This window comes from Corvus moneduloides, chromosome 1 (assembly GCF_009650955.1).
Source record: "Corvus moneduloides isolate bCorMon1 chromosome 1, bCorMon1.pri, whole genome shotgun sequence".
NCBI lineage: Eukaryota > Metazoa > Chordata > Aves > Passeriformes > Corvidae > Corvus > Corvus moneduloides.
In genome coordinates this window covers 2336726-2351292 of record NC_045476.1, presented here as the reverse complement: position 1 = coordinate 2351292, position 14567 = coordinate 2336726, and the positions used below count along the sequence as shown (strand labels likewise).

General features: G+C 46.1%; 1 protein-coding gene across 1 annotated transcript in view; it reads right to left on the bottom strand.

Moving 5' to 3' along the window:
• Nucleotides 1-14567, bottom strand: part of OBSCN (obscurin, cytoskeletal calmodulin and titin-interacting RhoGEF) — a 142241-nt gene that overhangs the window by 117352 nt on the left and 10322 nt on the right. Inside the window, exons 3-7 of the mRNA XM_032133486.1 lie at nucleotides 10148-10417; nucleotides 7883-8143; nucleotides 5163-5465; nucleotides 3835-4101; nucleotides 2739-3014 (exon numbers count right to left, since the gene is read on the bottom strand). Coding sequence (XP_031989377.1) covers nucleotides 2739-3014; nucleotides 3835-4101; nucleotides 5163-5465; nucleotides 7883-8143; nucleotides 10148-10417 — 1377 coding nt within the window. The remainder of the gene's footprint in view (nucleotides 1-2738; nucleotides 3015-3834; nucleotides 4102-5162; nucleotides 5466-7882; nucleotides 8144-10147; nucleotides 10418-14567) is intronic.

Below are 14567 nucleotides of genomic sequence, written 5' to 3'. Positions count from 1 at the left end.
CCAATTGCCTCAAAGCAAAAAATTCAAACCCCCACCAATATCCAAGCTAAAAATGTGACCCTGAAACCACAGTCCCATCGGCCTTTGGATAACGGAATTAAATTTTTAACAACTTTTTAACATATGGGGGGAAGGGGAAGGGGAAGGGGAAGGGGAAGGGGAAGGGGAAGGGGAAGGGGAAGGGGAAGGGGAAGGGGAAGGGGAAGGGGAAGGGGAAGGGGAAGGGGAAGGGGGCTGCTAAGACATTTCTTCACCAGCGTTACTGAAACTCAGCCCACGGGTTCAAAGTTTTGGGAGGAAGAAGAGGCAGATGAGTTCATTCATTCACCTTTCCCTTCCTCAGAAAACCAGAGCAAAAAGTACAACCCCAGCAGCCTGAAGGAGACGTCTCAGATGTCCCTTGTCACCATGGGAGGTCATGTGTCAGAGGGTGCCTGGCACGTGGGGCTCAGGGCAGTGCAGTGACAAATGGCAAGTGCATTTCTGGCTGCTGTGGGCAGGAGGCCCAGGCAGTGACACGGTGGCCATGGCTGGCAGAGTAGCCCCTGGGCAGCCACCTGATGCCCACGTGCCATTTACAGCTGACCTGCTCCTCAAATGATTCCCCAGCTCCCTGTGGCTGATAAAAGGTGTTGATGATGGAAGGTAAAATGTTGATACAGCATTTTTGAGGCTCATCCCACAAGGATGAGAGGTACCAAAGGTGATTCTCCAGGAATCAAGCTGTAAACAGCAGACTTGAAATTACTGCTTGTCAAAGCAGATTTTAAAATAATAACATTGATTGCTCATTTGACAGTCACACTACAGTGAAAAACACATGGAAGCATCCATCGAGTAATTCAATTAAATGTGGGTAGAACTGTCAGCATGAAAAATGATGCTAAAGAGGTAGGGCAAGAGAGGAAAAAAATCAAAATTAAGAGCAGGTGCCAATTGTAGACAGAAATTCCTCTCTATATAGACTGAGTCACATTTTAATTTTTTTCAGCTCTCTCAAGTTTGCTCTTTGAAACAACCAAACAAGTCGTCAAATGCAAAAAACCCCACGCTATTCTCAGGCTTTGTTGTTTCTACAGAGACCAAGGAGGGTGAGGTGCCAGCAGAACACGAGGATGAAGTACCTCAGACTTGCTCCGTGCACAAACAGCGAGATCATGGCTGGGAGGAAGGTGAGGGTGAGTTGTGGGACAGAACATGGAAATCAAATGGCTTTACTGAGTGAACTTGCCAGTTCAAAGAAAAACAGCTGCAGAAATCACCCCAGTCTTGTTGGAAACGATACAAAGTTTAAAATTTTTATGTAACTTTAGTCAGGGGCTTTGTTTGCCTTTGCCCAGGGGAAAGGAATTGAAGTTTATTTTCAAAGGACTGTTTCACTGCTCGTGGCCCGATGAGCTGAACATCTCAACAGACAGGAGGTAGCACAGAAAATACACAAAAGATAACAATCATTAATGAACATCAACTCCAGACATCACCCCTGGCACGGTCAGAGATACCTGGTCCAGGAAAAGATCAGTAAGAGGATGAAGAATGAGAACCTAATTAACATTGAAGGCAAAGGGATCAATAACCAATAGGAAACCAAATACTAAGAACTGCCTAACTTGGGACCAATGAACATTGAAACAATTAATTTCTGTGGGTTTTGTCTGTATAAGTATGTGAAAAATCTAGTAAAGATCACGTGTGACGGAATGATTTTCTCTGCACAACCCCGGTAATGTGTGGATGAAATGATTTCTGTTGCACATCCTGGCCAGAATAAAATAATGCCTTGATTCTCCAGCGTTAAAAAATGTTGTTGGAGAGTTTTTGGTTTTCCCACAGTTTCGGTGGCAGTCTAACAACAGGCTGGACTGGCCTGAGGTGGGGCTGTGCACTCTGAACCTCGACAGACATCTGATGGTCCATTTGAGGAACAGTCTGAGGATACACTGGGGGTTTTAGGCAAAACCTGGTCCCCTTCAAGGCAGAGCCAGCTTTACTGTAGTTCATCAAATCTTGTACAGACTGGAAGGTTTGCAAGAAGGAGCCTTAGTGCTGTTGGTTTGAGAGTAAAGTTAGAGACTGCCATGAAAGGAAGAACAGCCAAAAAAAACCCAGGGCAGCTGTAAAACAGTGCTGGTTCAAGAAATACCGAAATAAAGTCCCATTTTTCTGGTTTTTTCTACACATCTGAACACCTTGTAAGCAGGAAGGGGTTAAGCCATCCAGTGTGCCCTGGAAAGGTCTGTTCTTATCCACCACAGTCTTGACAGAAAATAACAAAAAAATCCTTAAAAAAATAACAAAAAAACCCAAATCCCACAAAGCCAAGATGATCTTGTCCCATCAGAACCTTAATCAGAGCTGAACTCTCTCCTCAGTGACTTGTCTGATGTCACACAGCAAGTGTGGGGCAGACATGGGATCCCATGTCATGGCCTGCCCCTGGGGCTGGATTTCTTCATCTCAACAGCACTTTTCCCAGCCCACCACTAGACCTCACGAAATTACATGAAATTCCCTGGCATATCAAGATGCCAGTTAGTGAAAGCACAGCCCTTACCACCGTGCCAGTGCCAGCTCCTGTATTCGCTCCCCAGCTCTGCTGTGGGACCACATTATCAAGGCTGGATGCTGATGGGCAATTGCCAGACTCCCTCTGGAGCACTCCCTTCGTGTGCCTTGATGGCTCCATGAGTTTAGGGCAGGAACACCATTAGTGCAGAGCAGCCCAGGCAGTCACGTACCTTTCACTGAGAGCTGGAAGAGCATTTTATCCCCTTCACAGACACACTCATAAACTCCAGCGTCCTGCTCGGCAGTGCTGCGGATTTTCAGGATGCGCCTCTTCCCCACAGTTTGGAGCTCGTATTTTTCACTGGCCTTGAGCTCCTTCCCATCTTTCATCCACTTCACAGTGGCCTCTGCGTCTGAAAGCTCAGCCTGGAGTTTGGCTTCCTCCAGCAGCCGAGTGGAGACTTTTTCTACGTCTTTGCTCTTGTTGGTGAATCTCACTGCAGCTCCTGCCAGGACAAGAGGCTTTGTTATTTCGAGTTATATCGAGATAACTTTATCCCTGATACAGGCCTGCTGTAGCCTGTGAGATCTCTGAAGATATTAGATCCTGCTCCTGTCCTCACACTCCTGTCAATACTGAGTGGCTTTTTCCAGCTCAGAAAACTTGATCTGTTTTTATTGCCAGAGTCACTAAGAAAAAAAACCAACACATTTTTTTCTATTGATAAATAATACTCTAAACATGCTTCTGCAGAGATCTTCTCCCAAAGCCAAACACATCCTTCCAGAATAAAAGATTCATTATGAATTCATTATGTTTTGCCTTGCAATGTGGTAGGTACAGATTTTACTGTTGTTTCATAGAGGAAAACTTGATCATAAGTCAAGTTCCAGGATACTAACTTGTATATCCCACACACGGTGGACTAAAAAAATCTACAAGAAAAGCTTTGTTAGTAATTAATGCTCCTTTCCCTTTGAAAGGTTATTACAGTCAAAGAGGCTGGTCAATCCTGGAGCTGAAATGACCACTTTAGGGGGAATTAGTGGCAGATTTGGCGACAGAATCCCCTGACAGATGGTTGTGAATTTGACAGAAGTTCATGAGCTGATGTGAAGCAATCTGGTTCAGATACCACCAGCTGGCCAGATCAGCTCACTCTGAGCTATCATGTGAGGTCATTACCAGGGCACACATTAATCACATGACACAATTCCAGACGCTTCCCACAGACCAAGGAAAGCCTCCAGCCCCAGCTTTAACCCTCAGATCTCAGCAAGCACCCCTTGACTGGGAGAAGAAAGGACAGTGATGGCAATAAATACCTTTCACTCTCATCTTGGTGCTGGTCTCAACACCACTGGCAACAAATTTCACTTCTGTCCCATCATCTTTCTTGGTGACCTTCTTTATGACCAGGGTGTGAGTGGTTTGAGTTCTGTTAATGATGTAGGTCTCACTTTCCTGTAAGACTTTGCCATTCAGGTACCAAGTGCCGGAACATGTCTTGGTAAGATCAACAGTGAAATGAGCATCCCCTCCAGGTGCAACTTCAGCTGTTGTCAGGGGGTTTTTCACAGCCAGGACGGGTTCTACGGAAGAACAACATGTCTCTGAGAACAAGACTGTCATGCTGGAGGATATTTCATCTTAAGAACCAAATTGTCAGGCTAAACAAGACGTGAGAACAAATTCATGCAGCCATATACAATTCTCATGCCCTGAAGGACATGCATGGTTGGTCTAAAGGATTTGTTTCCTTCAGCTGCAGGTAACTGACCTCTGGAGTCCTGTTTTTGCAGGTCAAGAACAACAGGCATATTTTACTGATTTTTTAAATCCCTAAAACGTATAAAGACATAAGCCAGAAAGACCCAGGTCCCCCTACAAGTGTGCTATTTATTGAACAGCTTGTATTATTCTTAGATTTCCAAAGGAGGGACTTCTGGATTTCCCTACAAGTCAGTTCTAGATATTCTAGGACAACACAGGCGTGTTTAGACAGCGAGGAACAAAGGTGACACAATCACAAGACACAGTATGATCAAAGTTTGTGTGGGTCTTCAGTATCTGTACAGATTTTTTTTCTAGTGCAGTGATTCAAAGGAAGAAGAAATCCCATGGCACCCAATGATTCTATGGGCACATTAGCACCCTAGAAAGAAAGCAAAACCCCTGTAATTCTCTTAGAAACTCTGAGATTAAAGAGAGACTGTCTAGAACTTGGTGTTTGTGATGTTATGATCACCCATACAGATTCTCTAGGTGCAAGAGCGATATCTCGAGTCTATATATTGAAATTTATATCATAAGGCCATCTCCATTTTTCTTTTCATTGCAGGTGCAGAAGAAACATTTACAGGTTTAAGGTCCATAGCAGAGAGCTCTGCCTCTCCCACAGCCTGATGTGGGGCACTGGAACATAAACACACCCACAGCTCTACCACAGAAACCCAACCACCATCACTGTGATGGTTTTGGACTTTTTCCTTCATCCCTTTGGTGGAGGTCAGTGGTTGACATGAGGCAGGACAACCAGCAGCAAAGGGAAAGAGGATTTGGTGGGCCATTGCTCTGTCCTCAAAGTCGTGGGAAACGTTTTTAAAGCACCCACATGTCCGATCACCCCATTTTGTGCTGGTTTCGTGCTCACCAAGGTGCAAGCTCCCAGGGAATTCCAGGTAGGGGCTCTGTCCATAGGCGTTGACCGCAGACACTCTGAACTGGTAGTCAGCCTCTTCTGACAGGTTGCTCACCGTGAGCTCGGGGACAGGGACGTGGGACTCGTGGCACCTCACCCAGGTGAAGCCGGTGAGTTTCTTGCGCTCCACGATATATCCATCGACTGGAATGGGCCGGTCCATCCTCGGAGGGGACCATGCCAGTGTCACTGAGGTTTCTGTTTTATTTTTCACCACAGGGTGAGCTGGGGGTTGAGTGGGAGGTTTTTTGGGAGCTGCGCAAGGGAAAGAAACAAAACAAAACAGAGCAGTAAGTTCACGTCAGAGTGGAAAAGCTGAAAGGGCTTACGCTGGACTAAAAGTTAAAAACTTTAGTTTTTAGAAAAGTTAAAACACTGATGTGAAATGAAAAAGCAAGAGAATGGATGGAAGATGCTTTTGGGGCTGCTTTACACAAAGATCACGGAATCATTATCATCCCAGATCAAGTACAAACTTTAATGTTCAATACTTGTATTGCACAGCTAAATAAGTGTGATTTCCACACAATATTAAAACTGTCAACGCAGTCAGAGAGTTTTCAACAAACATTTTGTGGGCTTAAATCTTCAGTGCTGGATACAGACCCATACTACTGTCCTACAGAGCTCCTGGACAAAGCAGCTAACACATAGCTTCTTATTTTCACCCAGAAGATGGGTAAAACCATCAGCAAAGGTTGTTCAAATCTTTTAAAATTTATGGAGAGCTTGGCTTGTTGCACAGGCTTGGATGTTCTCTGCAGCTTCTTTCATCTGGGTATCTGTCCTGCTCCTGAATTTTTTGTCACAGAAACTGTGTTGTAACTTTGTCTCCCAAGAGTGACATCATTTGGGATCTTTGTTTTACTAACTTATGCAGATCCAGCTTTGGGGTTGGGGAATTACCTTCAAAAGGAAATGACAAAGACATGTCCCCACCATGAGACCCTGCTATTGAGGAGATGTTGCTGTTTTACAGTACCTGAGGCCACAAACTTATTCCTACAGGTATATGTAATGAATATTTATTTTCACCCTTTTATTCCTCTTGGACCCTTTAGAGAAGGCTCAAGTCCCATCAGGATTATTCACTATGTGCTGCCACTGACATGGTCAAAAGGAATTATCTGATGTGCTCTAGTTACACCTCTTCTGACATGGCACAGGATCCATTTCATTTAATTTTGGCTATGTGAAAGGTGTCTGGGTTAAGTCAGTCAACCAGACTCCAGCTGTGATCCCATGAACAGCACACTCAGGAGCAATTAATCCAACTTAAAGAAGGTGTGGGAAATGGGTGAAACAATCACACAGTGCACATACTGAAGAATTTCTGACTGTAGATGGAGTTTGTTGATGAGCCTGAACTAAAAACCGAGTCTGGGGACAGCTGATCTCCTTTCTGCTTCGGTTTGCCCATCTTTAAAATGGGCATGGTAACAACGCACGATGCCAAATAATACACAAACATTGCCTGTATATTACAAAGGATATCTGAACAGGCACCACCAATCTCACCCAGCTAATTGAGAAATATGTGGACATAGTACACAGGATTCTCCAAGCAGCAAATCCGATATGCACGAAGTGTAAAAATAGGAAATCTCAACGCGATACGCTTTTTCTTCCTTACATAAATAGTCACAGAAGTGTTTTGGGGTGCACGGTTACCAGCCTGTCAGTAACTGATGGTCACAGATAGATGTCAAAGGTCCTGTTAGGGTAACATTAAGCTGAGCGCTAAGCCCTGGAATGAGATCTCTTGACCTTGCCATCAGAAATGGTAATGCAATATTTTCTTCAGCAATACCTGTTTGTGGGAAGGCAGCTTCTTATAATTTCTGTTCCATGAATCAACATTTTCTTCATCATTTAAACAGCAGAGTCTGAGATCAAACTGTACTTTACTGTTCTCATTGCATAGGTGCTTGTTTGGGTGTTACAGCTTTGCAAATACCTTAGAAACTGTCACAAAGCCAAATGTGACGCCTCCCTCATTTTTTTCCTCATTGGCATTCCTTCATCAGAATGCCACAATTAAGTTTAGATAACACAGCAGTTACGTATCTTTTATTTAAGGACTCCTTTTTGCCATTGACCAATCGCATTGGTGGGAGAAAAGAAGCATTACTCTTCCCAAATTGTGACTGGATTGGATGGTTTGTTCATATATGAACCAGAATTGCAGCAGAGCCAGAAATCATATGTATTTTTGTCTTAAATAAAGCAGATTTTGCCTGGGAAATGCAGTGTCATCTAAATAATGCAAAATAAAATTAGGCAACTTCACCAAAATTTCATTTCAGGTCCAGCGCTGCTCTTGCCCAGAAAAACTGCGGATGCTCCATCCCTGGAAGCGTTCAAGGCCAGGCTGGACAAGGTCCTGAGAATCTTGACCTAATGGAAGGTGTCCCTGCCCATCACAGGAAGTGAAACGAGATGATCTCATCCAACCCAAGCCATTCCATGATTCTACAGATATTCACTCTGTTTTGATCCCTCCAAACATCTCATAACACTCACGGTCAGGCTATCATCTTTTTGTGACAGACATGAAACCTTCAGCTGGTTTTGGACACCAAAATTATCATGGTGGCATTTGGAACAACAATGCTGCCACGGAGCAGCCGTGGGAAGACACAACACCAAGGCCAAATAAAAGAGAAGCTTACTGGTCACAGTGAACTGGGTAGAAGTCCTGCTTTCATCGGCCAGGAAGGCAATCTCACCAGCATCTTCCATCTTACACTCCCGGATGGTCATGGTGTGCTGTTTGCCAGAGTGTGTGATGGAGATTCGGTCGCTGGGTTTCACTTCTTCCTTGTTTTTCAGCCACCGGATGTTCTCGCAGTCGTTATCCAGCTCCACGCAGAAGGTGGCTGTGTCGTTGACGAAGACGGCAGTTTTCCGTGGAAGTTTTTTAATGATGTTCCCTTCAAATCACAAAATAATCATAGTCAGCAAATGGCAGATATTAAAAATTTCGGTGACACTGGACTGTCCAGACTGAAACAGGACTAGTCCACACCCAATTGAAACATTATAGACACCATGCAGACACCTGAAAATAAATTCCAAGGCTCCGAGTCACACAGAGCAGATGATCCCAAGGACTCATTCTGGCCTTCAAAGAGAAAAAAACAAATCTTTTTTGACTGCAGTCACTCGGGTTTCTTGCGACCAAGCAGAGCCAGCTGCTGGGTAAACACAAAATATACATGGCCTTGCCAAGAACAGATTTGACAGCTTTCATTGTCCACATAGGCTGGAAATTCAGTTTAAAACTTTGCTAAAGTAGGTCAGTCTTAAGGCAGACAGGTCTCTCTCCTGTGCCTTCGGGATTTTGCCTTCATTAAAGTCACCAGTAAGTCACATAACCAACATGGCAGGCACAGAAGTTACTTGAATTAATGAGAAAGACCCTGAAAGTCTTAGGTTTCTTCTTAGTGTCAACACAGAAATTCACATTGAATGAATTTTTGTCCTTTCCAAGTGACTGTGATTATCATCACTTATTAGGATAATCTCAAAGCTATAAGATGTGACTACTCACAGGAAAGACTGGACACAGCACCAGAGACCACCCCAAATGACCGATGGTGATTGGCTCCATCTCCAGAGCAGTCCCTGAGAGGTGAAAGAGGCTTTGCCCAGGCAGATCACCCAGAGCTGTTTAACGAACAGCAATGCTGAACTCCCTCCAGAAGTAACAGATCAGGCACAGACTTCACCACAAGATTCAAGACCTGATTCTCTGCTAATCCTCCTCCTTGACCTCTCTGCCCTCAGCGGTGCCCCCATCCCACAGCCCCTACCTTGCTCTCTCCAATCCCCTCCCAGGGCAGGCACAAGGCTCCCCCAGGAAGGCTCTGCCTCCTTTCCCTCCGGAGAGCTCCACCTGGCTCAGTCACTCTCTTTTGGATGGAACATACCATTATAGCACGAACAAGTGAAAAAAATACCAGCCGTCCTACCAGGGCCAAACACACAGGGCTTGGCTGCTCCAGACCTAACAGAAGGTGCAACAGAAAGATGCCAGTCTGAACTCTCCCATGTCCCTGGACTAAATTTTCCCTCCTGCATCCACCTCTGTGCACTTCCAGCTCTTTACTGGTGGTACAAAAAGGAATTTACGTGAGGATGCACATCACCCAGCTGTCTTGGAGCAATTTATATATGAAGAATTCCTGGTTTCACTGGGAGTATAATCAAGCTTCACATGAGTCAGGACAAGATTAATCCTGTAGCTGTGACAGTATCCAGTGCCTACAGCTCTGGGGTTTGTGTCTACTCACTGAGAGACACCCATACCATACCCAACTACACCTACTCCCACTTCAGTCTGAACCACTGGACTCAGGATACTTGGACATGGTCATCCACACTTTGTCCTTTCCTTGTCCCCTTTCCAAACTCCAGAGAACAGCTCCAGCTGCCAGGGATCTGGAGCACGGATGTGTTCTCCAATCTAAACCATCCTGGTGCTGACTGCAGCCTGCACCACACATCTGGCCACAAACCACAGCTGCTACACCCCCTTCCCATTGCAGTCAGCACCAGTCCCAGACAAGATTCACCACTGTTGCTGGACACCGGACAAGATGAGAGTGACAGTGCCAGGGGATACATCTGATGCTTGGGGTCATGTTAAGGAAAGTCTACAGGGCCAGGCTACAGCTCAAGGTTTCAGCATGGGATCCCACTGAGTGACATCCTGAGCAGCAACACAGCCTGTCCCTGCTGTGTGGCCCTGTGTCCAGAGACACCCTGGCAGGAGCCCCAGGGACCCACTGACCACATTCTCACACCATAAGGGACTCTGCTCCTCTTCAGTGCACACATGGAGGGGGTAAAAGCTGCTCACAAGGTCGAGTCTGAAGTCTCACATGTGAATCTCACACTTTTGGCCAATCTGAAATGCCAAGAGCCTTTCTCACCTTGGACAGACAGCTCTGCGATGGTCCTGCTGCCTTCCTTCATCTCACAGATGTAAACAGCATCATCGTCCGTGGTGACGTTCTGGACGGTGAGCCGGCGGTAGGTGCCCTCCTCCTCGATGTTGTACTTCTTGCTCTGCTGGAGCTTGGTCTCCTCCTTGAACCAAGCTGTCTCTGTCCCAGGAACAGGCACTTCACACTGGAAGGTGGCAGATTCCTTCTCCCTCACTTCAAGATCCTTCAGTTTTGCCTTGAAGGGTATGGAGGGTTCTTAAGAAGGTAAAAACAGAAAGGAGAAACAGGAGTTTATGATGAGAGTAGGTTTAGATGGGAATTTAGGAAGAAATGCTTCACTGTGAGGGTGGTGAGGCTCTGGCACAACTTGTCCAGAGAAGTTGTGGCCGCCCCACCTCTGGAAGTGTTCAAGACCAGGATGGAGCAAAACCTTTCAAAGCAATCCTGCTAGAATTGGGTCAGTAACAACCAAGCTGGTCACGGGCAGCAATTCCAGGTGAGAGTGAGCAGCTGAGCCGGTCAACTGATGCAAGAACCAATATTTTAAGGGTCTTACAGCAGAAATAAGCTCAGCAGAGTGATCTGAAAGGGCACAGAGAGCTGAGAGGTGGCTGTGCACAGGTCAGGTGTGGGGAAAAGCACAAATGGAGGAGTTTTCTGTTCTCCCCACCAGCACCAAAGGCTCTGTATCAGCTTTTGTCAATGGCAATAAAAGAACTAGAGAATGAGCCCGAGTCTCCCAGCTGCCTCAGCCCTCCTCCAGCAGTGGGGCTGCAGTGCTCCGGCTTAGGGCCAAACCCAAGCATAGATCAAACACACGAAGCAGCTGCATGATAGTGAGGGAAGTCATTTTATGAACTGAACAATGTCGAATTCCAGTGACAGCTGCGCTGTGACATCACCCTGGTACCTCAGCCCTAAAGTGGAGAAAGGGGAGCTGGACTGAAGAGGACAGCCGGCGGTCAGGGCCACGGGACTGGTGCCACAGTCATGTCCCACACTTGGATTAGCCAGTGCTGATACATTGCTCATGCTTCGTGAGAGATCATGCCTTGATACGTACCTTCACCTTCCAATTACGGCTGTGCCAGCTCCCAGCTGGTTTTTGTGACTCCATCCTGCCTCACCACCCTCACAGTAAAGAATTTCTTCCTAATATCTGATATAAACCTCCCCTCTTTCAGTTTAAATAAGATACCAAACCCTAGAGTCTTGACGGGACAGCAGGAAGGAGCAATGCTATGGACTACCTTGGTTGTTATCCTGAGTTTAAAACCTGACTGAGTACCCATACAATATGTCCAGGAACAGGAAGGTGACACTAACTCGCCATGTCAACTGGTCATTTTTAAAAAAAATTATTTGCCTAAATACATCTCAGTTTAAGGCAAGTCAAAGTCTTGCCTTGAAGAGCCTTCAGCTGTGGCTACACAGATCTGCTCTGCCCACACTCCAGATGGTGATTACCCTTTTTTTCTTCTCTTCCTGAATTAGATTAGATATTATGATGAAATTCTTTATTCTGAGGGTGGGGAGGCCCTGGCACAGGTGCCCAGAGAAGCTGTGGCTGCCCCTGGATCCCTGGAAGTGTCCAAGGCCAGGTTGGATGGGGCTTGGAGCAGCCTGGGATAGTGGAAGGTGTTCCTGCCCATGGCAGGGGTTGGAAAGAGATGAGGTTTAAGGTCTCTTCCAGCCCAAACCTTTCTGGGATTCTGTGAGGCCAAGAAAGCTCTGATCAGGATGCAGCCCTCTGGCAGGAGGGAGGCTGGAGCTGACACTGGGAGCACGCAGACCTGCGCAAGGGCCAAAAGAAACACAAGCTGCACCTGAGAAGCACACAAGTGTACTCCCATACTTGGAGCAGCTGGCCATATCATTAACCCCTCTCCCTCTACAGGCACTAAGCAGCACCTAAAGTGAAAAAAAAAAAAAAAAAAACAAAAACCAAAAAAAAAGCTATTCCAGGAAAAAGCTCTTAAACGTCCAAGCACAGAAGGGTTGGTTGGCTCTTACAAACGTGTTGCAGTAACAGCACTGCTCTCCCAGCCAGGGAAAGGCAGTACAAGGCTATCTTTGGCAGCCTGGGGTCACAGATATCCTCTGAAAACAACTCTGCTTTCGTCCTACTGACATGTGCACACACGTCTTATCTCCCTCTGAATGGAGCTTCGGAGGGACAGCAGCTGATAAACGGAATTGGAGCATGGGATGAACCCAGCCCACTGCTTTTGGAGATGTCAGAGTGGTTCCAAAACCCACCAGCTTCCTCGTCCTCATGAGCATATCTTCGTGCTCTTTACGAGGTCTAGAATGTGCCTGGTCAGGCAGAGGGGGTTGATTTGGGTCAGGGGACTACAGAAGGACCTCAGGTCTCCTGAGAGCAGGCATCTCAAATGATCTGGCCTAGACCCTTGCCCAGGTCAGAGACATGCAAATAAGATAAGAGAGAAAATAAGAGAGCTGCCAAAACCTGCCCACCTCAGAAAAATGTGAGAGAGGCCCACCAGCAGAGCAAAACCCTGAGGGAGCACAGAGCAAGAGCAGCTCATGGAATTAGCAGGAAACTGCAAGAACTTAGATCAGAGATTAATTTTGCTGCTTATCCTGAGGAGATATTTCTCCAGACTGTCATAGGCTTTTTTGTTTGGTCTATAGCAAGCAAACTGGCAAGGAGATGATGTTATTTTTAAAAAGCAAGTCCTGCTAACACATATTTTGCTAAGAATAGGTGCAGCCTGCAAAGAAGCCCAATGTTTTCTTAACCTTCTCAAGGCACATCTGTCCTCTGGACCTCACTCTCTCACTTGCCTACCTTTCCACTTTCTTATTGCTGGAATTCTCACATTTATTGTTCCACAGGCAAGTTTTCCCTCTGCCTAATGAAAATGATCCAGGAAATGTAAGAATATGTAAAATCCTTCCAGAAAGAGCTGGCTAAAGGTGGATGGACAAGCTTCCACCATCCTGTGCCTCTGATCTTCCTAGTTACTGCGCTTTCCAAATTTCTTTTCCACCTCCTCATTTCTCAAGTTGCAGTTCTCTTTCAGATCTCCAGTGGGACTGTCATAACAGTGACCATCCAAAATCACATCTGGTCAGAGGGAGAATAAAATGGCCTCAGCACAAGGGTGTTTTACGCATCTCTATCCAGTTTGGCTTGCAACCTTTAACCTTCTCACCCAGTATCTGGTTGCTTTATTCAGGGACTCCAGTGAACATCGCTTGGCCCAGGATGGAGACCTGAATTCTGCTCTCACCAACTTTACACATGGCCTAGGGAAATCTCCAAAACCTTCAGGAAATTCAAGCTGGTTGTTCGTGTTCCTCCCATCCTCCCCACTCCTTGGTTTGTTAAAGGGTTATTCTTGGGAAAAATTTCCCAACTCTTTTCACAGCTCACATCTCAGTGTACGGATTGTGATTTTATCCCCGTTCCAGACACATTTCTGAATCTAATCAAGCTTCAGTTTTCCTTATTTGGGAGAGTGATTTCTCTGCCCTGTAGCCTCTCCTTTGAGATTCAAGTCTGATTCACTAAATCTTATTTAGGAACAGCTCAAAAAACGTTTTTTTTTTTCCAGCTCAATGATCTTTAAGGCACAGGCTTAGCAAAGTGTTCACAAATATTGGGTCCTTAGGTCCTCAGGATCTAGACTGACAGAGTATAGGAGGCTTTCTGTGGATGTCCTATCCCTGGAAATGTTCAAGGCCAGGTTGGACAGAGCCCTGAGCAACCTGATCCAGTGAGTGGCACCCCTGCCCATGGCAGGGGGTTGGAACCAGACGTCCTTTTAGGTCCCTCCCAGCCCAAACCATTCTGATTCTATAATTCTGAGGGTGGCTGCTTGGAGAATTCAACCTCTCCCTACATGATTGAGCAAAGAGAACTTTGCATGGCAAGATGCTCTCCCTCCCTAAGCCCGATAGCAGAGGAGCCAATGGCATCACCAGTGACATAAAACAACAGAATTAAAAGCTCTTTTCACTGCTGCATCGTTCTGACCTGTCTTGGGAGGGCTGAGAAGAACTTCTGGTGACACAAAGGAGAGTCATTTATCAGGGCCTAATAATAACCAACACACGTAGATTTTCCATGGCAGACTTGGCCTGGACAGGGAGCCAAACACGGTACAGAGTAACAAAGAAACAATCCATAAACATTTCCACTTCAGCCTCCTGACTCACAGGCAGCTCTGGACAACGGACACGGATCAATAACCTTTTCCCACGGTGCTTGCTCCCAGACTGGCTGCTTCCCTTGCTTTCCCCACCTCCTTTGGAAGGGGTTGCAGCCAAGAGAGCAATCAGATAAGCACAGGCAGAGCAGGGGGTGTTTGTTTTTGCAAGGTGTTGGGTGAGCAACTGAGCTTGATCTATCCTCAAAGTGATCACCCACCCAAGGGCC